The following is a 27,500-nucleotide window of genomic DNA, read 5'->3' as shown; positions in this document are numbered from 1 at the left end:
GATGATAATGATTATTACTGTTATGATTACTATTATCATCATCATTATCATGTTCATCATATATTCTATTATTGTTATGATGATGATGATGATTATAATGATTATGATGATGATGATGATGATGATGATAGGATTGATGATAATGTTAGCAATAATGATGATGGTGGTGGTGATAGTGATAATGATGATGATGATGACGATAATGATATTGATGATGATGATGATGATGATAATAACGTTGATCATGGCGATGCTTATGATGATGGTGGCGGTGATGATAAAGATGATGGTAATCATGATGAAAATTATAATGATAATCTTGATAACTGTAACAATGACGATGACGATGCGCTCACAGTAATATATCGTAGCTTCGGACATAGTTCATGATTATAATAACAGCAACATTAACTTTATCGTTATCAAATTATCAATACCAAGAAAGAGAATATTCTACGTTACCTGTCTAGACTGTCAATGAGGAAACATAGACTGGAAAACCCCAAGTGACGCCTCGTGATTCAGATACGTGTGTATCAGCCAATAGCGAGGCCCCACAGGTAACTCAATCCCACCTACTGTTTGGTTGATCTATATTTCTAATCCTTCTCCTTTTTTCGTTGAAATTGTAATATTTCGTAGTTCTGCATAGTGAGACTGGAATATTCCCCTTGATTAGTACTGGAGAACAAGACGTATATGTATGCGAAAGTAGTTTTAGGAGTTGATGATAATTTTGAGTGGTCTCTCCTCCAACTGATCCCGTTTTCTATGCGAGACGACTTCCGCGTGTAGAGAGAGGCGGGGTAACGTGCAAGCCGCAAGCAGGTATTATTTATCACTATATTCCTTACAGTAGAGTGCGAGTTTCTTAAATAATACGTGCAAACGATACATAAAATTGTGGGGAATCACCTGGGGGGTTACGAATATCTTAGAGCATGAGAAAGAGGCTAAATATTCAGATTAAACTACAGGTCAAAAAGTTTCTAAGAAAGCTCCCTTGGTCACCTGTCAATTGGGTGACCAGGTGACCGCGCTATTGAACACCCATTCCCACCGATTTCCTTTACTCTCTTTAGATCCAGGGGTTGTAAATAAGCACGGAGACGCGAGGTAAGTTCTGTCAATAATATCACGTTTGAGAAGGTGCAAGAAAGTATCATCAGTTAATATTAGTTCACTATAACGGAGTGTATGGGAAGGCATTACAGCTTTGACCTGGTTTCCCATCCCGTAAAGGAAAGAAAAGTGTAACATATGTAATTCTTGTTCTACTGTTATATGTTATTTTCAAGTGTTTTGTGCCTTTCTTAGTCTGTAGTTATTTGTTTTTGTCATTATTTGATTATGGTTAGCCATGTGTATCCAAAGTAGGAAAAATAGGATCATTTTAGAATAGTATTATGATTAAAAGGATTAAAAGATACAAACAAGCATTGAAGGAAAAAGTGTACAAGAAATATAAATTACAGATTTTAGATATTGAAAATAATTTCTTATAACTGAGAGTGCAAAGTAAGCATGAGTGGAGAATGTTAAAATCATGGTTGGACATTTCTTGGCATCAACATAAACCTTTTAATCTTTATACGATCCTGTAAGAGATATATCGATGTTAGATGGATTTAGGTAATTTTATCGGATGCCTTCGCATAACCAATGGCGATGATTTTAGTATTGATCGATTCCTCTCACCTTCTGCTATCCAGATATATTGAAATTATACCGCGGAAACCCTGCTTCAGTGACAGTCTTACCTTTGATAGCAGGGAATGGCATGAAAGGTACTAGGGAAATTGCAAGGTAGAATAATAATAGCCACAGAACCAGTCACTACATCGTCTAATGCAGGGGGCTGTGCCCCCTGTGACCCCTCTCCTGAGGGAGCCGTTTTCTCCAAACCCCTGCAATGAAAGACAAAGAATCCTCCACTTATTCATGGCAGGGTAGAGTATACAACTTACGTATGGGAGCCGTCGGGGCCAAGTCTGTCCCTCTTGCAGTCGGGGCCAATTCTGTCTCTCTTGCCGAACATACATAATGATTAGGGGGCAGTATCCCGACATGGGGGGTTGGGGGGGAAGGTTGCAGGGGACATATCCCCTCCATTCAGCAGTATTGTTAGTTTACCCTGCAATTATCCCTGGTACCCATCATGCTCTCCTTTGCTATCGGGGTTAAGAATGTGTAAATTTGAGGGGGATCCATGGCATAATTCCTACATAAATGTGTACTAGAGGGTGAGAGGAATCCATTGATACCAAAATCGTTGCGATGAGTTATGTGAAGGTATTGTGTAAATTTACCTTGTTTTAGATATCTAGCCTGATTTGTAAGTCTTTTTTCCCCCTCCCTCTAGATAGGAGACTGAATTAAATAAAATTTTATGTCCCTGAATTGACAGGTCAAGGAATTAATTTCGTAAGTATTGGTGATATCGGCACTAAACAAGTTGTTTCACATTTTTAAAAGTCAACCCTAAAAATTAAGAAAACTTTTGAAGCAAAGTCCTTTAAAATTCAAGAGCTTGAGAGTGATGTAGGTGGGTGGGGCCATACAAGGGAGCATGAACCCTTTCCATAAGATTTTTTAAAAATATTTGATGCTGAATTGCTCCCTGATAGTTTTTGTAAGTTATTGATAAAGCTTGAAGGTAAACAGTTTCATTGGTAATTCTTAACAATATGGATGCACTTGCCATACTGAGTCTCCAACTCCATGTCACAATTCTTTCAACAGTTCTAAAATGCCATGACTGGGCATGGAGATCTCCCCCCCCCCCCTCCCTGCCCCCCCAGCAAACATGATTCACAACTCAGTATGCACGGCAAGATAGAGCTGAAACTCTGCAGCATACAGTAGATTTACACTGTGAGCAGCGATTTCCACAATTTTGTCCTTTATTTATGGCGTTACCATTTGTGTCTGCAGATTTCTTTCTTTCTTTTTTTAATTTTTACATGTGACTGCAATTTTTTGTCCTCTTTAAGAGTATCATCTTCAATTTGTCTTGGCTTAATACATCCATTCTGTAAAGATTAACCATTCCATCATGCAAGGGTAAAGAAATAAGCTTTAATCTTTACAGTAAGGACACACTAAGTTCTGGCAAATTGAATATGATATTCTTGTAGGGGACAAACGTTGCAGTCTTTGGTACATGAAATCATATGCAGACATGAACGATAATGCCAAAAATGAAGGTAAAAGATTGCAGAAAGCGTCGCTCTCAGCCAAAGTCCATTCGGTGCTCCCAAGTTTCAGCTCTTTCTTGCTGTGCATATAAGGTGAAGACAATGTGTCCTGGGGGGTGTTGGGGAACAGAGCCCAGTCACAGCAACTTATATTGATAAATAAATTTTGCAACGTGGAGTTGGGGACATAGTCTTTTGCATCCGTACTATAAAGAATTACCAAAGTAAGCATTACAGAACCTCTATTTTTGAAAACTCTAAAAGTCCAGAACAAGCCAAAGCACAGGAGAACAGAGGTAGGTCTATCAGTTCTTCTAAACATTTACCACAATATTTTATTTCTCTACCATTTACTATTATTCTTTATTTTCAGAACAAAATGGTGACCTTACGATCAGGGACGAGAACAAGAGGAGAAGAAACTAAAGAGGCAAAGTCTGAGGTTCTTGTAAATGGCAAACATACAGGCACTCTGAATGGAAAGCCTCCATTACTTAATGGTCACACTAATGCACAACCTAAGAAGGATACAAATGTAAGAGCGAGCAGGTAGATAAAACTGTGTAGATGATAAACTTTTTTCTACGTGATGTTGGTATTGTAGTATTTTGTTTGTTTGATAGGAAAAATAGCTTTTTATTTTATATTTGTCTATCAGTCATGTCATTTGCAGGGACTTTAATTTTAATTGACAATTTAGAAGTTTTTTAATCATATTTATCATTACTGGTATTATATTTGAGTTAGAATAGCTAAGCAGACATTTTTTTGAAATGAGCCTCTTACATTTGGTATTGTCTTAACCCAGTGCTGCCCAAAAAAAACTGTAGTATTCACTGCAGATTTGTTTTGTGAAATGTTTCTATACATAGATGGCTCCATAAGTGCTCACCTTTCCTTGAGTTTTTATGATTTTTTTCTTTTTTTTCTAATTTTATCAATATTCATGCTGTTATTATTATTGTAGACATCATGATTATCATGATGTTATTAACATTACTAATAGCAGTGTAAGATAAAAGGAAAGATTTCCATAAATCAAGGAAAAGGATAAACATATGAGATTCCTTGGTGACTAAGAACTTGTGGAGCCATCTATGTGTTAAGACAATAAACTAAACTTGTAGTGGGTATAGCATGTATGTACATGCCATCCCTTGTGGCAGTGGGTTAAATCTTATTTGATGATAGTTTTATATCATTGGAGTTATAAGCACTAATATTAAGTTTGTGTTTAAATGCCTTTTTTTGCTTACAAATAAATGCTAACCCAATAACTTTTTTGGCTCAGTTAAACAGTAACAACATAGTTAAAATTACAGCTGTGTTCTTGCTTTTGCTAGAAGGATTTTCATCTGGACATTTCTTTAGCAATACAACATTTACTTCTTCTTTTTTGCGAGACACTTGCTCAAGGCCTACCCATGAAGGATATTTATATTTTTGAACATCTATACAGCACAGAGTTTCCATTTGCTAAGAGAGGAGTGTCAATAATTATTTTTTTATATAGTACCCCTCTTAGAGTTTTATTGTGTTTTTTATATGATCATTTTACAAGCCGTTTTATGAATAACCTTTTGTTACTACAGTTATCTAATCTGATATAGTGAGAGAAACATTAGGCCTAGATTACACATTCCAGTAGAAGAAAGCATGAAGATTTTATCTCTTTGTGAAATTGTTTCTTTCAGTCACCCCTTTTCTGCTAGTATCAGTTTAAACATCATGGAGAGGGGACTCCCATTGGTTTCATTCAAGAATTAGAGATTTAACTTTTAAGATTCAGTGGCTCAGTAGATTCTTTCTTGCCTCAAGTTATTAGGACCCCAGCTATTCGTAGTACTCTTAGAACTTGTAGGTTGAAGACATTATTATTTTTATTATTATTATTGTTTATTGTTATTATTGTTTTTACATTTATTGTTATTAATATAGACATCCAGCTAGCTATTTCAATTGCAATCATTCTGTTATTGGTTGTTTCTGTGGCTAGTTGATGACAAGTTAGATGTGACTGGTACAGTTTCTGAAAAATTTTCTTGTTTGTATATCATTCCTACACTTAGATAACTTGCAGTGTTTTGTTGTTGTTTTTTTACATCCTTTTTGTGATGGTTACAATTGTTGACTAGATGATTTTTCAGTCTAAGTAAGGGTGGTAGGCAGTGTGTGTGTATTTCTTTAAGTATACAATAGGTTTCATCTTTATCTTGGTGTTGGTGTACTTATACAGTTAATGGTTTGATAATATTTAGTCTTTAGTCTTCAAAAAAAGATTGCTCCCATCATGTTTCTGTGACAATTTTGACAAACAGTAGTTTTTATACTTTCTTTAACCCGTAACATGCAAAAGGCAGTTATGGCATGCTCAAGTATACATACACACTGGACAAATGGCAAAGGTCATCTCCAGAAAAGATATATATATATACTTGTTATAACTTTTGTTAACTATCTTGAATTAGTTTGATTTGAACTAAAATGATCATGTATTAAAGTAAACCAGAAATGTATTTTCTTAGCCATTGTATATAATTATGAAGCTGTGAACTTTGCCATGTTTTAGGGGTTTATAATATATGATTTTTATTTTTGTTTGTGTTTTTTTTGGAGTGAAAAATTGGTTTGTTTACTTTTTCATGTGAGAAATGAAGTTGATCTTGTGAGCTTTGAAGGTTTTTATTCAAATTATAAATTGTTCTGTTCTTCTTTTTTTTCTTCTTTTTTTCTGATGTTGGCTTAATGAGCTTTTTATTTTTGTTTTTGCTTAACTTATGAAAAATATGAATGCAAAATTTTGCATTTAATTTATTATCTTTATTCTATTTATATGATCCTATATAGGCATTGGAATCTGATGAAATAAAATAACATAATATATTTTATGATTTTCTTACAGGGTTCCAAGATGCAGAAAGTAATGTTCATCAGCTTACTGCTGGACCTCCTCGGCTTCACCGTCATTCTGCCATTGTTTCCTGCCCTCTTAGAATACTACTCTAGAAATGATAGCAGTGGACTGTACTCCACTTTGCTCTCGTGGATCGTTGCCTTCCAGGAGGCCATCGGAATTCCATCCAAATTCCACTCTGTTTTGTTTGGAGGTATTAACCTTATTCTTTCTTTCTCTCTTTTCTTTTTTTTAATTCTTACTTTCTTCATTGTTGTGATGATTGGAGGGGACAGGAAATTTTAGGTTAGATTCGGTGCCTTTCTATCCTTTTTATGTGAATTTAAAGATAAAAATTCATGTCTTCATCTAGTAAGGAAAACAAAAGATTGAACTTAGCACAGTCTGAATTGTGGTCCACAGACTGTTGCTTCTGATAATTTTTCTGTCCTTTGGTGTGGCTTTTCTCTCTATCCTTTTTTCTTTTGCTTGTTTCTTTCTTTCTCTGCTCACTCTATTTTGCCTCTGTCCACTTCTCCCCATTCTTCCTTTCAATTCTTGTTGTAAGTTATCTCCTATCGCTTTTGCATGTGTTATCATCTCATCCTTCATGTACAAATTATGCACTTTTATATAAGGCTGAATTAATTAATTATTTGGCAGTGGAGTGGTTATTATTATTCTAAAGATAGAAAAGTTATACCACAAACTTATACTGCATCTTATACCACTTCCACTACTATTCTGAGTCTTCATTTTTCTTATTATTATTATTTTATAGAGAGTATTTTTACTTCATTGCAATTTTCCTTAATTTTTGCTTATCCCATGCCATTTTCATTCATGATTATTGTAGCTTTCAGATAACAAGATCAAGATACATTGTAGTTCATGGTGTATATATACTTTTAATTTTGTTTTTATTTTAACATTTACTGTCCAACCACGCACCAGTTTGTTAACATATATCCCTACTTATTTACATATACATGTAGAGTTACTTCCCAAACCATTTGTTTATCATTCTTCCGTGTTCTTCATCTCTAGGCCTGTTGGGGTCCCTGTTCTCCCTACTGCAGTTCCTGTCATCACCCATCACCGGGGCCTTGTCTGATGTGTACGGTCGAAGGACGGTGTTTATCTGTACCTTGGTATGACAGGAGGCTGTTGGCTTTTTTTTTTTGTTCATAATGTGTGGAATGGTGGTTTCCTTTATTTTCCCCAGTATATGATTTTTATCAGTTCTTAATATTTAAACATTTTATGCTTTACATTCAGCAGAAAGGATTATAGATAATAATCAAATTTGTCTCTGTCCATTTATTTTAACAAGCATGTTTACAGTTTTATAACCTTTAGACAGTTAGACGCTTAAGAAATGTTAAACATTCTAGTCAGTGTCAAGGCAGTATAATTTTCAGATGCAGCCTATTCAATATTTGATCGTTTTGTGGAAAATATAACACAAAATATGAAGTACAGTCAATAATAGAATATAGTATGTCAAAGGTAGATATATATATAATGCACATCTACTCTTGTACACATATTTCACTCACCCCATTTACTGCACATGGACATGCACACAAATCAAAGTGAGTGTGTGCATGTCTGCATGTGTGTCATAGATAGGTAGAGGTAATATATATGGAGGTGTATACAACTAAAGTTAAAATGATAAGTTCAATATATATTTTCTAATCTTATTTTATCTTTGTTTTCTTTTTGGTATTAGATTGGAGTGGCAGCCTCATATGGCATGTGGGCCATAGCCAGTAACTTTGCCATCTTTGTGCTGGCGAGAATTATTGGAGGAGCAACCAAGGGCAATGTGTCTCTTGCTTATTCCATAATGACAGACATTTCGGAGGAAAAGACAAGGGCAAGGGGAATGGTGAGGAATGTCTATCTTCTTTTCTCTTTTTATTCTATCTCTCTCTCTCTTTTCTTTAAAAGAAAGCTAATGTTTTGTTGAACCTTTGAATCTGTTCTCTAGTTTGTTCTCATTCTGCTGCCCAGTTTTCACCTTTTTCCTCCTCCTCTCCTCTTCCTCTTCTTATTTTCTGTTTTTGTAGTTCATCTATTCTTCGTCCTTTGCTGAATGTGAATGATACATATATCTTCCTGAACTTTTTCTTTATTTTTGTTTTTGTATTGTTTAGGTCTTAATTCTCCCATCTCCCCCTTCTCCCCCACAGGCCATGATTGGTGTGGCATTCAGCATTGGATTTACGATTGGGCCAGCCATCGGGGCCATGTTCTCACGCTGGGGCAGCACAGGCTGGTTCATGGCCTCAGCTGTCTACGCTCTTGTGCTGGCTGTCCTCAATGTGCTGTACTTCTATGTCTTCTTTAAGGAAACACTGCCTGAGGTACAGTGAAAAAGGGAAAGATAGGGAGTGTGAGCACAGATATGAATTTGATGTGTTGGTATTGTGGTATGAGAGGAAGAAATGTAACTGGTATGTATATTGCTTGTTGCTATGTGTTTGTATCTACATTATATGGATATATACATTTTTTCCTAAGAAGATTGATGCTAATATCCATATTTTTTACTCCCTCTCTGTCTTGCAGTCTAAAAGAAGAAAGTCGCTCGGTACTGGGTTATCCGAGGCTTGGGATCTCATTAGCCCTTTCTCCCTCTTCAATTTCAGATCTGTGAAAGGCTTAGAAAAGGAAGGTCAGTAGTTTTTTAAGTACTACTTGCACTTGTGATAATATGAATAATAGTAAGATTAATACAGTTGTAGTATTTATATTAATTTGTTAGAATGAACCTGTTAATTTTGAATATTTGTTTTATGTGAGAACATCTAGTTATTTTGAAAATGTTTACAGTCTTGTATTATACACGTTCTGATTTTTTTTGTCATGCACACTGTGAATCACTAGGTGATTTAAAAAAAATTTTGATCCAGAGAGAAATTTTAAACACATCCAATATTATCCAGTTGAAGCTCTTCCACTCACAATCAGCCAAACACTTAAATTAGAATGAGAAAGATATACCTTGTACCTGATTCTCACAGCAGTTTCCTTTTCAGAACGTGCCAGGTTAATAAGACTTGGACATGTGTACTTTCTGTACCTATTCATGTACTCTGGCCTGGAATTCACACTCACCTTTGTTACACATCACAAGCACCATTACAGCTCAATGGACCAGGGTCGCATGTTCACTTTCCTGGGGCTAGTCATGGCGGTGATGCAGGGTGGGTACGTACGCCGCATCAAGGACGGGAGTGAGAAATCTATGGCTAATATGGTAGGTATAAGAGTGGTTTTAGCTCTAGTATATATTTCAATTTTTCTTTCTTTTTGTTCTTTAATTTAGATTAGGATTTTTTTGTATGTGTGTAGGGGCGGATATTTTTGTGAGGGATGGAAAAAGGAACAGACAACACACATCCATGTGTGCTTGTGTTTTTACAGATTTATGTAAATTGCCTGACTGATTAGCTTTACTTCAGCATCTTTGCTTTGGAAACCATATTAATGCCACATTAACTGAAATGCCAGTAAAACCTAGTCTACTATTGTTGTCGGATGGTACTGATTCAAGACTTGATAAAGAAAGCAGAGGTGTATAAAGATATGAGTATTCATATATCTTGCATCCTTTTGAGATTAACTATCTGATGTTACATTTTTCAGAAGAAGAAAGAAGTGTATTGGAAGAAATTCATTACAATGTATTATTGTCTTGAGATTTTTTATTGTTATTTAATGTTATAGAAATAGAAGTATGTGAATGCTTTTATTGAGATAAATGTTAGGATCTTTTGAGTATTGTCTTGAATAGGGTTTAGAAAATAAAGAGATTATATGCTTTTAGAATTTAGTAAATCTTGGTGGATATCAGTGAATTTAGATGAAAAATTTAATAAGTATAAATTTTTTAATATTAACATTAGATTAAGAATTTTCATAATGTCATTTCTTTGTTCACTTATTATCCTTTTCCTGTTCTGCCGCCAGGGTTTGGTCATGATGATCCCAGCTTTCATCTTGGTTGGTGCAAGTGAGACTAACCTGGGACTCTATGCTGGACTTACCCTCTATGCTCTAGGTAATGTAATTTTGCGTACAAACTTTAAAAGACAAGATATTTTTGAAGGTTGAAGTCTTCATAGGAAACATACTTCTAATGGCTGTTCATAATAAGTGAAATTACAGCTTGCCTTTTGAAATAGTTTATGATCATTCATACTCATTCAGAAAATGGCAAAAATCTTGATTTTTTTAGCAATGTGCAATCACTTGATTTTTAGTGTTTATTTTACCCCATGCTGATTAGAACAGCTTTACCTCAAGCTGTCATAACTTGCTTTTATGCTTAGTTTAGGCTGACAATTCCTACAATTTTTGCGATATCATGAGATAAGCTCGAGATACTCCCCTTTTGTTTCATATGATGCTGTTGTTGTGCACCAGTTTTCTCTTTTTACTCTTTAGGCATTTATCCAAATCCTGAAGCTTTTTGAATTAGATCATATGTGAATGTTAACCCACATAGAACACAATCCCTAAACTTTTTATACCATGGACCTGACTCTGTTATGGAACCCTTGAATTCTCATCAACCTCAGGCATGTGCAAAAAATAAATGATAATTATGTACATTTCACATCAAATAACATATCACATCAACATTTATTATACATCACTCATTTTTACAACTATGAAATTAATTCAAGAATAAACTTCGGATTCTAAGAAAGAAAGATTATCATTATTACCATGGTCTCAGCAAAAATGTAGCAACAATAATGGTAAAACCAGGGTGCTTTTCTTAATAAGAGATTTTGCAACTGTAGAGTTGTGGCACAACCGCTAACTTGTTTCCATTAAAAATTGAAAATCAACAATATTTTATGCTGATTTTATTGTGATTTGTGAGGCATGTAAAAAGTAGATAATGACCATGATATGAATGACACAGTATGAAGCGTTCTATTTTCCAGCATCATTATATTAATGGGACTGTCCCCAAAATTAGAAGGGGGTAGTGGGGTAATGAGGAGGGGAAAATGGGGGTAAGGGGGTAAACAAAAAGTAATGTAAATTAAAAAAAAAACTATCATACTGATTTTTTTCAAATTTGGATTTATTGTGTAATTTAACATTCTGTATCTTTTGGTACTAAATCTAAGTTTGCACAGATGTGCACTTGTATATAAAAACATATGAATAGGTGTGTGTGCGTGCGTGCGTGTGTGGATGTGGGTGTAGGTGTAGGTGTAGGTGTGTGTAAATGTGTGTAGGTGTGAGTAACGAGGAACGGTTAGATTAACAAGCAGTATGTAGTTATGGAGTAACCTAGAATCGTTATTTTATTTGTTAGAAATAACCATTTAGAAAACATTGATATTTTGAAATACAAACTCGTAACTGTCTGGTCGAATGGACATTTCTCTTCTTAATGTAATAATACAAACTGTTTAATTATAGGCCTATAACACACGAGTTGATAGAGGTATTTGACAAGTTATTTTGGATTTTTAGCCTTATATACTTCAGTTGTTTATATTTAGTATAAAGTAGCTACATTATTACTATTATGCGTGTTCTCGATTGCTTGGGCTCTAATTAACACAAAAAACATAAATTTTAATCTTTCCTATGCACAAAGTCTAATGGGGTGGTGACAGCATGAAAAATCTCGCCTGGCTCGCTGTGCAGCCTCAGGACCATGTGGTTGATTGAAGTATCCTAAAACAAATGACTCGTGTTTGTTTATTTTTCAAGATAGAGACTCACCACTGCTTTTGCATTATTTTTTAACCCTAAAGTTGTATATATGATGTTTACTCAAGATTGAATCATATTTACCGCAGTTATAAAGAAAAAGATATGAAAAATTGTTTGATGCTTTTTAGATTTTCTTAATACAAGTTTCATTTTCGCTCCAGTAGGGGATAAATACATTAGTGTAAAAATTGCCCATGCCACGATTAACTGGCTAAGAGTTTTTCTTTGCGGAGGTTTATATTCACATGAGTAATTCTACATTCCTACACAAGTGTGAAAATGCATTTAACTAATTTTTGATAAACCCAACCCCACCAAACCCCTCTACCACCCCTATTATTAGGGATGATCCCATTACGAGTCTTACAATGTACTTATTCTTTATATCAGAGTGAGCCACACTAAGGTATGATTGTAAAAAATAAACTTCTTTGAAATACTGGCACAGTCTGCCTTGTGTCCTAATGTTATTTTTATTTTTCAGGTTCCTCCATGATGGTACCTTGTCTAACTGCTCTAGCATCTTACCATGGAGCTGATTCTCACAAGGGCACCTTGTTAGGGATATGGAGATCTCTTGGAGCCCTGGCCAGGGTCATTGGACCTATCGTCACCTCAGTCTGTAAGGATGCCTTTTAATTCCATTGTGTGTGCCTGCCTGCTGGCTTGCCTCTGCATTTTTGTGTGTGTTTGTGCCTGCCTGCTTGCTTTCATCTGCCTTTATGTGTGTGTGTGCGTGTGTGTGTCTGTGTGTGTGTTTTCTTCCCTGGTTCTTACCTAGTTGTTTTAACACTCGAGAAGAGCTAGGCTCAGAGGGTCACATCTGCTAAATGTAAATTATCACATAACTTTTGGAATTGATACATATTTTTGGCACAAATAGCTTAATGTGGGAGGTTATTCCATTATCTTTTTTTTACTGAAATTTTTGCCATCTTTATTGCCTCTTTTTATTTTCAACAGTCCTCTCATTCTTCTTGGATTTCATATTATAAAGCCATCTTTATTTAGCTTTACTCCTCCTGTTACATAGCTATACAGCATAATCATGTCCCCTTTTTTCCTTCTTTCATCTGGAGTAGTTTGTCCTATTTTCTATAGTCAATTTTCTTACTACATATGCATGGATGTATGTGTGTGTGCTTGCATGCATGCATGTGTATATGTGCATATGAGTACAAGTACAAGTCTGTGTATATGTACGCTACTGTTATAAATGTTAATTGTAAATTATTCTTGTTAAGTTTTTAATATATATTGTTATTTTGTATTTATTATTTTTATCATTATTAGTATTGTAACTATTTTTCTTATATAGCAATGTAAATATTTTGTTAATTGTTTTTGCTATCAGTATCATTGTTTTTATTATTGTCTTGACAAAGATGACAATGTTTAATGTGTTGTTATGCCTTTTCTTTTCAGTCTTCTGGTGTGTGGGAGCTGAGTTGTGTTATATTGTGGGTGGCCTGCTTATGGTGGTTCCACTGATTCTTTTTCAGTCTTACTGAATAGCTCATTAGAGAAACTCTAATTTACGTTAAAATCTCCTCAGTTAGAGTATCAGGTACTTTTGAACAAAATGGAAGTAATCTCTTTTTGACATTCAGGTTTATTTTTATATATATATATAGATATTTGTGCTTGCATGAATGTATATATATATGTATATTTTATTTATTTATTTGTATATATAATATATATATATAAAAACACATTCACACATATATGAATATATATATATATCATTTTACGGTAATGCCACATTTGAGATATTTCTTGGATAATAGGTATGTTCATTATATTTTTGGGAAATACAGACAAGGAGTAAGTGTAAGATGACATTTTCGCTTTAGAAAATTTGGTTACAAATTTACTGTATTACATAAAAAAAAAACATTTTTATTAAAAAAACATTTGAATCCCTCTAGGGCTTTAGAGCAAACTTTGTTACGCACATGAACAGAGTTCATTGTGAGTTGTTGAGAAAACTAAAGATAAGTTTAAGAAATTTAACAAAGATGTTTTTTATCAACTGATTTTATCTTTGGAAATATTTCATGGATATTTTAGATTGGAATGTTAAATAATACCATATTATACCATACCTAAAAATGCATTGTTCACTGTAATTTTCTTTTGGCAAATGTCTCTGAAAATGAATGGCAACACAAGTTTTCAGCCACCAAAGAGTCAGTTAGTAGAATCTTGTGACATCACCTGATCTCACATTTCCTTTTTTTTTATTTTTTTTTACACCGGTACTATCAGTATCAATACTATCATTATTATTATTTTCTTTGCTTTTATTCTTATTTTTTATGACTATTTACCAATACTATCAATATTGATGCAGTTATTATTATAAAAGACATTTTGATTATGATAATGTTATTAGCATTACTAGTAGCAATATAATATGAAAAAATGATATTTCCAAAAATCAAGGAAAAATGTAATCAGGTTAGAAATATAGTACTAGTAGTTCCCTCATTGATGACTTAAGTACTTGTGGAGCCATCTATGTGTAAAAAAAATTAACAGATAAACTCAGTGGACATGGCATGTACATACATACCATCTCTGGTAGCAGTGGGTTGAGAATTTCCATTCTGTTATACACACAGTTACATGGCAGTGATAAATCTATTTGATGCAGATTCATTGACGCCTGAGATTTAAAGCTTGCAGATCAAGCAAGATCTGTGATTATTCATACATACATCTGTTTATATATATATATATATGTACATATATATATATATATATATATATATATATATATATATATATATATATATATATATATATGTACATATATGTATATATAGATATATATATAAATACATATATGTATTTATGTTATTTTCTTATGTGTGACGTTTTGTTTGGAGTTTATTGAAACTTTTTATCAACATTTATGTTTAGAAATCAAATGATGAAGTTGCTTTAGGTGTTAATCACATTTGAAGGGGCTGTCAGGGGATGGCAGATTTACATATACTTTCTACAGTCTCTTCATTTATCATTTCCTCCATATCACATGAGTGCACTTACTTCAATATGTTCATGTATCTGAAAACAGCAGAAATGTTTTTCACATAACTTTTTGAGGTGCATCTAGACTAGCTTCAAAACATTTTGGATATATCATAACTGCACAATAATATTTTTTAAATTTCAGGAACAGTCAGTGTCTATAAATCCTCAATGTCAAAAAAATAGGCAGCATCTTGCAAAAAAAAAAAAAAAACATTGTTGGTCAGTTTCCCCAGCTAATGTGCCAGGACTGGCACTTCAGTGTTATCCTTTCATATAAACTTGAAAGTGATTTGAAAAGACCTGTGTGCTTGGACTTGCTCTGTTATGATTAATTGTTTTGTTTTGTTTTTTTGATAAAGCAACAACAACAAAAATATGTATTCATAACAGAGGTCGATCTTAGCCTGTTGTAAAAAGTAAAGATTAAATGACTTGTGAGATGTTTCCATGTATATGCACTAATTGTTACAAATTTGAAGATTTACCTGTGTTGAATATAGGAAGTACACATGTGATAGCTCCTTTATTTGTGCATTAACAGTTCATTTGATAAGAAAGAACAAGATACCAGAGGTTCCTGTGATATGCTACTTAAGAATAAAGAATGAATGAGAACTCAAAAGATGTACTTAAATGCATTTCTAGTTTATAAACAATGTTTTTAATGCTGCATAAAGAAGCTTTTACTTTTAGATATATAATTAATCATTCCATTTGGTGTGGCTGTATTAAGCATTAATTTATTCTTACCATCTAAGGCATATTAGATTAAGATCTCATACTCCAAAAGACCCAGTAAGCTTAAGCATGCATTAACGATTTTGCTTTTATATAAAAGTATTCTAAGAATTGCTAAGATGAATTCAGGTAAAGTAAGAAGAACAAAGAAAGGAAGATTGCTAAAAGATGATTCTAAGAAATGAGTAAATTTTGAATAGTATGTCATGTATATAAATGTTCAGATATTGCTGCTGTTGCCTATTATTGTACTTTAACCCCAAGCAGATGGATCCCATGATAGTACATCATTCACCATGAACTCCTTCAACCCAATACCATGTAAATAAGTAATGAATATATATATTTTCACTTTTACTTGAATCACTACTGACTATTTTTATAATGTAAAGCATAATATTTTAAATAAAAGAGTAAGTTCATTAGTGGGTGTATTGCCCATCTGCAAGGGGTTTATTATGTGTTGATGTACTGTGTTAAATAATGTTCATGATAAAGATGTAATGCATTAATTGAAAGAGACAGAACCTGTTTTAAAAAGATATTATTGTGTATGCAACAGACCCTGTGTTCAGTGCATATCACAGCGTACTGTTGTGTGCATTTTGTTGATCATGTGTGTGACAAGTGTGGATATTAAGGCAAATACTTTCAGGAAATTATCAGTATTTTTTATTGCTTTATTTGTGATTTTGTTCAAGGGAAGTATTAAATGCATAGAATATAAAGAAACACAGGAGCTCTTATGATTTTTCTGCATTAACTATGAGTATCCTGCATGATAATTAACGTGACTGCAAGTTAAAATGGTGATATTATTTGTTTTATGCTTACCATTGAATGTTTTTGTTTGGGAGAGGGATATTTCCCTCTTTTCATATGGGTTCATTTTGAAATTAGGGGAGAAAACAGATTGTATGGTGGTTTATATGTGATTTTCTTTTTAAGCTTTTCATTAGCACAAAAATACTGAGACTGAATCTGCTGCTTTTAAGACCACTAAGCCTTTTGTAACAATTCCAGATTAGAACCAGTTATCCTAAGAATAATTATTCCAAAATGGTAATCAGAATGTGTTGAAACATTTCAATGTTTCACTGAATATTAAAGTAAATGTATAAAAGGAAAGGGGAAGTAAAGAGGAAAATCCTTTTCATTTAGAAAAGTGTTTCTGCAAGTAATTTTCTGGAGTAATGTGTGGCAAAACATCAGCAAGAATCTTTTGTTTACAGCCCTATATAAATCTTAAATTAAAGTTTAATTAGTTCCTGATTACTGTATCCATTTGGTTATATTGGCTATCATTAGCTTAATATAAGGTCAAGTATAATTTGCATCCTATAAAAAATATTATCTGAAACCGTGGATTGCAAGGCAGAGCTTGCTCTGTTTGTTAATCTTTTTCTTCCAAGACAGTACCCAGAATGATTTTCAGATACACATACACACATCTCCTTTCTTTCTTTCTTTCTTTCTCTTTTTCTTTCTCTCTGTATACATGTAATTGCACACCACGGCATGAGATCAGAGTACATTCCAAGGAGTTAGAAAGTAGTTCCTCTTATTCTTAAGGTCTGTAGTGTGTGTAATATGAAGGAAAAATACTGAGGCAGATAAGGATTTGTATATTTTTATTTTCATTCCTTTTTGATAGTTTTTTGATGGGCACTCTGACTTCGTGTATTGAATTCAAATAAAAGGAATTGGCATGTAAACTGTAAACTATGAAATAGAAGTTGTTAAAACTCATAATCTACTTGCCAAAATAAATCCCTGACTAGTTGCCACTGCCAGCCAATTTTCAGATTTTTTTCATTTGCTTAAACTACTTAAGGTGATCTAGAAACATTTCACACAGTTACTAAACTTTATTTTTAACACTATTATGAGTTTAAGCTGTGGATTTTAAACACCAGAATTAACTATCCGTGCATTAAAAAGTTGACCAGTTTGTGTAGTGGTGAAGCATCTGGGGTTTATGTGTGTGCTGGTAGCAGTCCACTTAATAAATAAGAAAGGGATTCAATTGTATGATGTAGATATGAAATAATACGCCCTATTTGCTTAATGTAAAATTTTAGCAATAGAGAAGTTATCATACAATATATAATGTCGGGATGTCACCTGCATTGTGAGAGAAAAAGAAATAAGTATCTTTACTTACAAAGAAAGAAATGTAAAGAATAATAATATTTATTGAAAGTTATTCTTCCCTTGTTGATGTATTTGTATATTTTTGTATTCTGTTCTCCAGGTATGTTCTGCATATTGCCTATAGGTGTAAATTATGATAATGGCAAATTGTTATCCCTCACTGTTTCTTTAGTTTTTAAGGCACAGTAAATTAAGTTTTTCATCACTCGGACCACTTGATTTTTTTAATGATCTAAATTATTACACAATGTCTTTGAATTATGTTTTCAAATGTAATGATATCATATCTTATTTTTAGTTTTAGATGGCACATTAATTTGATATGGTACTGAGGAATGTCTTTCCTTTAATTTCTTCACTTTCATGAATTTCTTATTTAGTTTTAGGTATTAGGGTTCAAACATATCTAGAAAGTATTTTGTATTGTAAGTGAAAACTATCTTAAATTCTATGTCTGGAGATTGTAATTTTCGTATTCAAATATTTATATGTATATTTATTTTTGCAATGCCAGTGTTTTGCCATAAATAATGAGAGTTAAAGAGGAGTTTGCTTTAAATTTTTATTAAGCTTTTCAATCGTATGAGGAAAGTTAAGGTGTAGTTTATACAGCTGGATTAATGATATTTGTTTTTGAAATCACCTTGGTAATATCATTCTCCTATCTTGAATTTGTTATTGCATAGTTTTAACCCTTAGAATAGAAATGATGTTCCTGGAAATGTTAATTGTTAAAATCACGTGTTTGTTGTTCAAAGTTCTTCTCAACATATATATTACTATACAACATTCTCAGATATTATATTTTTATCTCTGAACAATAAAGGAGAGAATCCATCTCGTGTAGTTTCACTTCAGTTTTCTTGTGTGTGATTTTAGAGAGTTGTGGCAGATCCAGGATGTTTTCAAAGAGGGGCTAACTGCGTGACAAGGGACACCAAACATCAAACAAAATAGTATGTAGCTCCTCCAGAGGGAAATTTGAGCATTACAAAAGCACTTTCAAAACACCCTGTAGCAAACTGGCACTTAAATGTTGATTAATATTGGAAATACCCCAAATTGAGTTACACAACTGAGCATACACATGAATTCATATTCATAGTTACATTAAGTTATGTACATATAACTGTAACTATTATTTTGTTATTAATTTTGGCACAATGTTACAACACTGTTGCCAAAATTATAACCTGTTGTCCAAGGCAAAATATATGGTAGGGTAGCTGCATCCACTACCACTGACAGAGAAGGTTCATGTATGTATGCAATTAAGACCAAGGTAAAAACATGGAAACAAAAACATCCAGTTTAAAATCAAAGAACAGTTTTCTTGCAGGAGATGGAAGATGGTCACTTAAATTCACGATGCTAAAATTCCTGAAGTTGGACTCAAAAGCTACTTCAGAGATAAAGCTAGATGATACAATGGCAATACAAAGTGGATATGTTTGAATAGCATGTAATACATTTTTTTATTTACCCAATCTGATACTAAGTTTGAAACACTGTAATAATTTAGAAGTTATACTATCAGTATTACTAACATTGACTGGACACATTACATTCATATTTGATAAAGCCAAACTGTCTAGAAAAAGTTCTATATGTGCATTTCATCCAAAGAAGGTAATGGAGAGTAAAAGATTCCTTTGAAATAAAATACATCCCTACCAAAAATAATGTTCATTTTATATATTACACTGCTTATTAAATACTCTCGTATATACCATAGTGCATGCATTACTAATGAACAATATGAATAATTTTGTGGTGTGGCCTAGTTGCAGTGCAGTAGTGTTTCGTTTTCAAAAGTTCAATAGGCATTTTGACATCATTTATAACTCGTATTGTAGATTTTTTGGTTTTACATTAATATGCAATTCATGATATTTTCAGGATACTAGTATCTAAAATCTAAATTAATAACACATGTATATCTGTAATTCAGGTTGAGTATCACTGCATAATTTCCACTAAAGTAAAGGTGTAATCAAATACCACAAGCCATGGTTAAAACAAGCCATGGTTAAAAAGAAAAATATCTCACTTGTACATGTAATTAAATGAAATTATTATGTATTTCCTAACAGTGACTAAAGATTATTGAAGCAGGTAAGTGTGTAAGTTCATTCTTTTCATAACAGCCATTTTAATAAGCATATCACATTTACAGGTATTCTCTCATTTCTCTCACACCTTTATCTTTTCAAAGGCTGCTTGTCTTCACATCTCATTCTCTTATCCCACATTTTGGTCAATGAATTTCTTATTGTCTTGAATTCTTCTCATCGTGGATCCTCATGCTTTTTCCTACCCATATGTAAATCATTATCTTCCCTCACGGTCACTTCATCTTCTCTATCATTTATCCCTCACTCCCAAGTAGTACATGGGCTCCATAATCTATTCCTCATCCTCTTGCCACTCTTCCTAATTCTTCAAGATTTTGCAAAACATTCCTCTTACTTCTTGCGTCCCTTGCACATCACCAACATTCATTTCCTTTGTCCAGTTCCTTCATCCCTCTCACAAATTACTGGTCTTCCTCACACTATGCGAACTTCGTTCCTTCAGAGCTCCAAGCCTCATTCAACGTTCTCACACCACTTTCATTCAGTTCCATCATACACGATGAATACGCTCTTCACACCCTTCTTTTCACTCCTCGTCCCTCAGGCTCCCTTAGACCCTCTCGTCCCTCAGCCCCCTCGTCCCCCACCTCATCCCCTCACCCCCCCCCCGTCGCGTAATCTTCCCCCTCCCCCTTACACTAGACTTTCCGACGTGTTCTTCGAATTGGCGCGAGTATGAGGGGCGGTTTCCGAAGGGGGCGGCTGGCCATCTCGACGTCCTCCTCTCTTCCTGGCGTCTGTTGCTGCTCGTTGCATAATTGCAGCCGCCAGAGCAAGGTGAGAGATCTGCAAGAATGTATGCGTCGGAGTACACTGATTTTGCGCGCTTATAATTGGCAAGAAAACTGTTTTACTGGGTCCTGACAATAATGGTAGAAGCCTTTTCTCTCTCTCTCTCTCTCTCTCTCTCTCTCTCTCTCTCTCTCTCTCTCTCTCTCTCTCTCTCTCTCTCTCTCTCTCTCTCTCTCTCTCTCTCTCTCTCTCTCTCTCTCTCTCTCTCTCTCTCTCTCTCTCTCTATCTCTCTCTCTCTCTCTCTCTCTCTCTCTCTCTCTCTCTCTCCACCTACCTAAGTACTTACGTACCTTATCTATCTATTTCTTTATTTACCTATTTATCTATATCTCTATCTAACAGTTTGTCTGTCATTATCAATCTATCTATTCATCTCGCTCTCTTTCCAATCAGAAAAGTGTAAATTAATGAAAAACAATAGCCATCAGATGAAGGGGTGAAATAAACCTGCAAGAGACAAAAGTCTTACTTGTGAAAATGACTGCGTGGCCCTCAGAGGCGTGTGGCTGGCGGGCTCCTGCTTCTCCTGCCGGGGGCCCGTCTGCGCCCTGTCGAAGGAGCGCAGGCTGGCCGAACAGGCTCGGTTGAGGGAGGCCGGGCGGCGCCTCGTCGTTCCTGGGGAGCAGGAGGGGGACGCCTCCCCTACAGCTGCCACCTCCTGCTGGGAGGCAGCGCTCGCTGCAGCACCGCTGCTGTAGCTGCCGGCGGTGGCGTGGGCGGCCGGGGGTATGCTGGCGTCAAGCGGGAGGCCGGTGTCCCTGACGGGCATTTGGGCGTTGCTCGAGATGAGGCTGTGGATTGTTGGGCACTCCGACGAGTACTCGAGCAGCTGTTGGGGCAAGGAAAGTGAGTCAGAGACAGTTGGAACGAATGCAAAAGTTCTCACAGTCCTCACTAAGAAAGCACCGACATCATACAAGACATGTCAGACGCCCTCCTACCCGAAGCCGAGCGGCGAGCGCGTTGTGCCGATCCTCCTGCCGCCCGGCGTCCGCGCCCTCGGTGAATGAGCGGCATTTGGAGAGCTTGGCCGTCCCGCGCGCTCCTGTCGGGCCTCCAAGCGCACCGCTACGAAGAAGCAGCTGCCGCACCAGGTCTGGCAGCTCCATCGAGTTCCTTTGTGTTTCCTTCAGCTGCTGCAGAAGGTCCACAACGCGATGCAGCTCCGCCTTCCGCTTTTCCTGTGGCGTCTGGAAGAGGTCGTTCGGGGCGACGCTCGAAGCCACGCCCACTGGCTCCACGGCGGCCTTTGGACGTCGCTGCAGAAGGCGGAGAGCGGCCAAGTAAAATCAAGACAGTGTTCGGTGAAAGATAGGAAACTTGCGCAAGACAGCAAAGACAGCGGCCTCGGGCAGATGTCAAACCCTTCACAGTCGTAGGCAAAGGATTGCAATTTTTTTATAGCCATTTTTCTACGATCATATATATGTAGTAGTTATGGCAGTAACAGACAAGATCTTTAAAACACTATATAGTGTTTATTTTCTTATCATGCCATTACAGATGATCCAGAATTCCCTTCGTCTGCAAAGGCCTGGCATGTTGGACATATTTTCCCATCAGCCTTACGACCCTCGAACAAGGTACAGCGCCACTCACCCGGGCGACCTGTGGATCCGGAACTTCGTCGTCGAACTTGCCCCGCACGACCCCGCCGCGCAGATCGCCGTTCCTGACCCCTTCTGAGCCGCCGTGACCCACCTCCGTCTTGCCTCCTGACCCCTGGCTTCGATGCGGAGTGGCGCTGAAGAGGGCTGACGCTGAAGGTGGGCGGGCCATTGCCTCTGCTGCCGGTCTGAGGACACGGAGGGAGATCGAAGTCATGTTAGTGTTTTTTTTTTCGATTTTCTTCGGGAGGGGAGGGAGAGGGGTTATGCTCACTCCATTTACAGAAGTCGAATACCTACAAACATACAGTCTACAGCCAAATCATTTCCAAAAAAGTGCTCTCCGTATATAAGCAAAATAATCAACAGACCTCTGACCTCGCCTTGATTTCCAATTCTCCACTGACCTGGCTCCGTGCACGGCCTTCGAGGGCAAGGTCGACCCGCGGGAGCTGTCCCAGGTCATGCTTTCAATGACCAAAGGCACACGACCAGCTGCATTCAGCCTCTCGCCCTCAGAGTCGCTATGTACAGGAAAGTATGCGGTGGTAAGGCACATAAATTCAGCTCCTTATTGAAAGCATGGCAATGCGTGGAGCAAAAATAAAGGGAATTAAAGCAATGTGTGAGAATTTGGATAGCATGTGAACCAATTAATGGCCAGATATATATGCTTAATAGCTGCGTTATTTCTCGCGAGTTTAATTCATAGAACATATTATATAAAGGCATATAAGAAGAAAAATATGTGTCTAATGATTCCTTCCCATAAAATGATACATAAAAAAATGTCAGAAGTCTTTAAAGCATAATGTAATCTAGGGATTCTAGATTACAAATTCTCACTAGAAAAATCTCATCTGCTCATCCTACCCGGTATATCGAATGTAACCTCATCCTAAGGCAATACCATTCCTTTCATTATTATCCTTTTCTCACAAAACACAAATGTATTCAAGGAAAGTTGCCACACCTGTATGACGCAGACGACCTATTACGGCTGTTGTCGGCGCGTCCTGCACTTCCTGCGGGAGTCGTGTGCGTGACTGCGGAGGAACTCACCTTGGTCCACGGGCGCCCCGTCACCGCCTCCCACACCGCCTCCGCCACCTGCGCCATCGAGAGGTTTGCTATTCCTCATTTTCTTTTCTACTTGCGATTCAGTATATATCTCGAAGAGTTTATGTAATGGTTAGACAGGTAGATGCATAGACCATAAGACAACTATAATGACGCATACAACATTCCATATATACATATAAAGGGACAGGAAAATTGAGTCAAAGACGACTGAAATCTGACAAACAGACAGTATCTTTGCCTTTCGCTTCATGTCGAAAAGGATGAAGATCAAGGCTCCCTGCAGGCCGTTGAGAACCGTGAACGGATACCAGCATGCGGGGATATCCGCGAACGCCGCTATGAATCCGGTGAGCCACGTGAGACCTTGGATGACTCCTAACTTCACATAAAGCAGAAGTCTCACTCGCTCCTTCTTGGCGTGGCGAGTCTGCGGGAGAGGAGGGCCGTGTGTCAGGTTTATTCATCATGTGTCTATGGATGGGCTTACGGGATTGATGATATACATAGCCGCGTGTGGATGTGTGTGTCATAACATGTCAAAAAGAAGTTGCACCTGTGTCAGCTGGCTCGAAAAGCCGGTTTTTGTTTTCTTTTGTCCCTCCTTGGTGCTCTGGGATCTCACGTTGGCGTAGCGCGCAGCCTTCATTTGCCTGCAGATGCCATACGCCGAGATGATGAAGAGCACGACGTTCTCCTGCACGATGGCGCCCACCGGTAGGAGGAAGAAGAGCGCCAGGCCGTGGCGGTTGTTGATCCAGCAGAGCCTCGTTGCATACTCCGGCCGGTAGTCCGGCAGGAGGTCGACCCAGTCCAGCAGGAGCGCGAGCGACACCACGAGCGCGGGGACCGTCCAGGCGTAGAGCGAGTAGAGGAGGAAGGTCCGGCCGCCGTCGGAGTCGCCGCGGTAGAGCTGGCTGCTGAAGGTGCGACACACGTCCACGCTCATCACGTTCATCCAGCAGAAGGAGGCGAGCCAGAAGTAGTGCAGGCTGCACGACAGGAACACGCACAGGCCGTACACGTCCGTCTCCCTCGTCCCCGCCAGGAACAGGACGTGGGCGACGAAGAGGCAGCACGAGAGCGAGAACAGGTTCTTCCCCGGCAGGTTCCTGTGTCGCGGGACGAGCATGAAGACGGCCATGTGGAGCGCCAGAGCCACGAGGGAGACGCTCAGCACGACCAGCGTCAGGTACTGGTGGGCGGTGCTGAAGGCGTCGGCGTAGTGGCTCGCGTCGTGGCAGACGAGGACCTGCGTGTCGTTGGTGAGCTCGAACTCCCCCTTGGCGTAGATCTTCTTGGAGGCGTTGACGAAGATGGAGCCGTCGCTTCGGGGCGCATACTCCGTCAGGTTGAGGAGCCTCTTCGGGCACGCACTGTCCAGGAGGGTCGAGTTGGAGAGCGACCCGTAGGCCTCGAGGTCCCTCTCGCACCGCCCGCCCACCAGCCGGAACAGGTGGCCGCAGTGGATCTTGTGGCACATCTCGAGGACCGGATCCCACAGCTCCGTGGCCTCGTCGCAGCGGCCGCCCCGGAAGTCCATGAGGACGCTGAAGCAGGGTGGGATGTTGTGGTAGTAAACAACTAGCCGCCTTTTTCCTGGCTGGAGGCACTGAAGGTCGCCTTGGGAGACATTGGCGAAGTTACAACTGGCGCAGTGAGGGTTTTTATACGTCACGCTGTTTTCTGTGCTTCCGTAGGTCATCATAAGAGAGTAACGTTGACATTTCTCGAAGTCTATGCGGTCAGGCCAGTCAGGATGACAACGACGTACCTGCTGACAGAGGAGAAAAACGCGTTGAAGGGGTTGTTGAGTTTCACTTTCAGGGAGTATTGCAAAGGATCCTTTCCACACATTACTATACATATCTGGCACCAGATGGTGAGTAATTACCAGCATTATGGTCAGACCTAACCGTACTCTAAGCCTAATCATTTAGACCCTTGGCGCGCCATTTCGGTGAGCCAGACCTCGAGCGGTCTCTGAGATCCTTTTCTTTGTGGTCAAAGATTGTTTGAGGAATTTCTAGACTAATATCAGGAAGTTATAACGTTATTATAGCGTTTTAGAACCAGGTTTGATGCATTTACGTTAACTTCAAAACATTTGTATGAACTACAACACAATAAAATTATATTCAGTTGTAATAACCAAATGTTTTAGCTTTTGATTCGCACAATCAGTTTTCCCTCTTCATATGAACTGTAGTTAGGCGTAATAGCATCGCACTGCCCAGAACTGCTTGATAAAATGGCAGAAAAATATTTCACACAAAAGACTTTCACTGGCAGATGAGACAGCCACTGCGATATCCCTTATCTTCAGTTACACATACATGTACATGCCCATGCGTAAACACGAAGATTCACATTATACAAAAACACTACTAAAATATTTACATCATGATCTTACTTGCTCCTTGGGCGAGTTTTGATCGTCGCCGATGATTTCCTTCTTCGGGTAGATGCACGGTCTGCCGCCGAAGCGCCCGGCGAAATCTTCTGCGCTCTTAAATTCGTTAATCTGTTAGGACATTACAGGGTTCATCACAGTGACATTATACCGTGTATTTCACCACAAAACAATAAAAACAGGCAAGGAAAGTGCCTGTGGCCAGAGGCGGTTACTTCGAGACATCAAAGTTGTCTCACATTATTTTAATCTACAAACCCAAGATCTTTGCGAACGGCTCCGAATCAACCAGCGGGACCTCCAGCGGCACTAGTCCATGAAGCACGATATCGTTAACGGTTCAAAAGAGGAGCTAGGGTAAAAAAATGCATAAATAAAATAGAGATACAATGCTCATAGGGTTTAAGGTATCGCTGGTACTTTAATACCTTAAGATCGCAGTTAAAAAGAAAGAAAGAAAAAAAACTAGCGATATTTCCTTGTTAAGAAAGTACCATTTTTTTAAAACGATATATATATATATATATATATATATATATATATATATATATATATATATATATATATATATATATATATCCATACATACTTACCTATATATATGTATGTATATATACATATATATATATATATATATATATATATATATATATATATATATATATATATATATATAAATAGATAGATAGATAGATAGATATACACACACACACATACACACACACACATGCACACTCACACAAACACACGCAGAGCTTGCAAAGGAAAATACCTGGCAAGAGCAGGTGTGTGTCTCTTCATAGATGCCCTTCTGTTCATCCTCCTCGCTCTTGTACGTGAAACGCTTCCACTCGCGGCGTCCTGGGTAGTAGGTCGCCTTGCTCATGAACTCTACCTTCGAGAAGTCCTTCAGGATCTTTCATTGCGAGATGAAATTATGGTGGTTTGTTATTTGGATTGGATATGCACCTGGTTGTCACTCTAGGATTCCTTCAGACAATAAAAATGCTTTAGATACTCTTCATGACCTTTCCAAATATTCAATATGGTGAGTTTTTTTTTTTTGTTTGTTTTTTGTTTTTTTACCTCTTGCGTGTTGCAGATGATATTGATAGTCCAGTTATGCAAGTCTGAGGCGTCATCGTTGCAAAGGGCGCAGTAATAATTTGCGTAAGTGATGTTGGTAGCCCTGGAGGTGACGGCTACATCCAGTACAAACGTGTAGGCTTCTCTTGTCACCTGATCGTTGCATAATGAATAATCATGAACTTGAGGTTATTCGTATTCTACAAGGACACTACTTCAGAAATATGTCATTAAAACGAAGGAGAAAACAAAAAAGAACAAGTAAATATAAAATAAATATAAATATCTATCTATATACATATATCCATATACATACATATATAGATAGATAGACAGACAGATAGATAGGTAGGCAGGTAGATAAATAGATAGAGAGATAGATAGACATACTTGTTTATATATAGATAGACAGATAGATACATATATGCATATATATATACATACTTACATATATATATATATATATATATATATATATATATATATATATATATACATACATATATATATATATGTATATATATATATATATATATATATATATATATATATATATATATATATACTTACATACATACATACATACATATATATACATATGTAAGTAC

At 37.0% G+C, this 27,500-nt stretch overlaps 2 protein-coding genes across 8 annotated transcripts in view; one reads left to right on the top strand and one right to left on the bottom strand.

Moving 5' to 3' along the window:
• Nucleotides 1-759: 759 nt before the first annotated feature.
• On the top strand, nucleotides 760-18,616 carry rtet (major facilitator superfamily domain-containing protein rtet). Of its 5 annotated transcripts, none has more exons than XM_070126536.1 (11): nucleotides 760-828; nucleotides 3,571-3,627; nucleotides 6,100-6,304; nucleotides 7,138-7,241; nucleotides 7,826-7,984; nucleotides 8,289-8,462; nucleotides 8,668-8,773; nucleotides 9,138-9,358; nucleotides 10,072-10,162; nucleotides 12,329-12,466; nucleotides 13,270-18,616. In XM_070126536.1, the coding sequence occupies exons 2-11, from the start codon at nucleotides 3,577-3,579 to the stop codon at nucleotides 13,353-13,355; spliced, it is 1,335 nt and encodes a 444-aa protein (XP_069982637.1). In that variant the 5' UTR covers nucleotides 760-828; nucleotides 3,571-3,576; the 3' UTR covers nucleotides 13,356-18,616. The 5 variants fall into 5 exon arrangements, with proteins under 5 accessions (XP_069982637.1, XP_027206946.2, XP_069982639.1 ...); XM_027351145.2 differs by having other exon boundaries at nucleotides 762-828; nucleotides 3,571-3,732; XM_070126538.1 differs by having other exon boundaries at nucleotides 781-828; nucleotides 3,571-3,746.
• The window catches only part of LOC113800388 (uncharacterized), a 23,596-nt gene continuing 12,655 nt past the window's right edge, over nucleotides 16,560-27,500 (bottom strand). For 2 of the 3 annotated variants that reach the window (XM_070126532.1, XM_070126533.1), the window contains exons 5-15: nucleotides 26,893-27,045; nucleotides 26,579-26,722; nucleotides 25,807-25,917; nucleotides 23,950-25,170; nucleotides 23,635-23,823; nucleotides 23,287-23,423; nucleotides 22,721-22,837; nucleotides 22,306-22,501; nucleotides 21,648-21,965; nucleotides 21,176-21,535; nucleotides 16,560-20,699 (exon numbers count right to left, since the gene is read on the bottom strand). In XM_070126532.1, coding sequence (XP_069982633.1) covers nucleotides 20,547-20,699; nucleotides 21,176-21,535; nucleotides 21,648-21,965; nucleotides 22,306-22,501; nucleotides 22,721-22,837; nucleotides 23,287-23,423; nucleotides 23,635-23,823; nucleotides 23,950-25,170; nucleotides 25,807-25,917; nucleotides 26,579-26,722; nucleotides 26,893-27,045 — 3,099 coding nt within the window. In that variant the 3' untranslated portion in view covers nucleotides 16,560-20,546. The remainder of the gene's footprint in view (nucleotides 20,700-21,175; nucleotides 21,536-21,647; nucleotides 21,966-22,305; nucleotides 22,502-22,720; nucleotides 22,838-23,286; nucleotides 23,424-23,634; nucleotides 23,824-23,949; nucleotides 25,171-25,806; nucleotides 25,918-26,578; nucleotides 26,723-26,892; nucleotides 27,046-27,500) is intronic. The other variant, XM_070126534.1, reaches the window with a different exon arrangement.

Source organism: Penaeus vannamei, chromosome 10, assembly GCF_042767895.1.
Source record: "Penaeus vannamei isolate JL-2024 chromosome 10, ASM4276789v1, whole genome shotgun sequence".
In the NCBI taxonomy this organism is placed as follows: Eukaryota; Metazoa; Arthropoda; class Malacostraca; order Decapoda; family Penaeidae; genus Penaeus; species Penaeus vannamei.
This window is presented reverse-complemented; position numbering and strand designations above follow the sequence as displayed.

What these genes read in the sequence shown, in the direction of transcription:
- rtet (XM_027351145.2), top strand. Translation starts at nt 3,577, where the DNA reads ATGGTGACCTTACGATCAGGGACGAGAACAAGAGGAGAAGAAACTAAA. An exon ending in AGAAATCTATGGCTAATATG is followed by an intron (nt 9,359 to 10,071) that starts GTAGGTATAAGA and finishes TTCTGCCGCCAG; the next exon opens with GGTTTGGTCATGATGATCCC. An exon ending in ACCTATCGTCACCTCAGTCT is followed by an intron (nt 12,467 to 13,269) that starts GTAAGGATGCCT and finishes TTTTCTTTTCAG; the next exon opens with TCTTCTGGTGTGTGGGAGCT.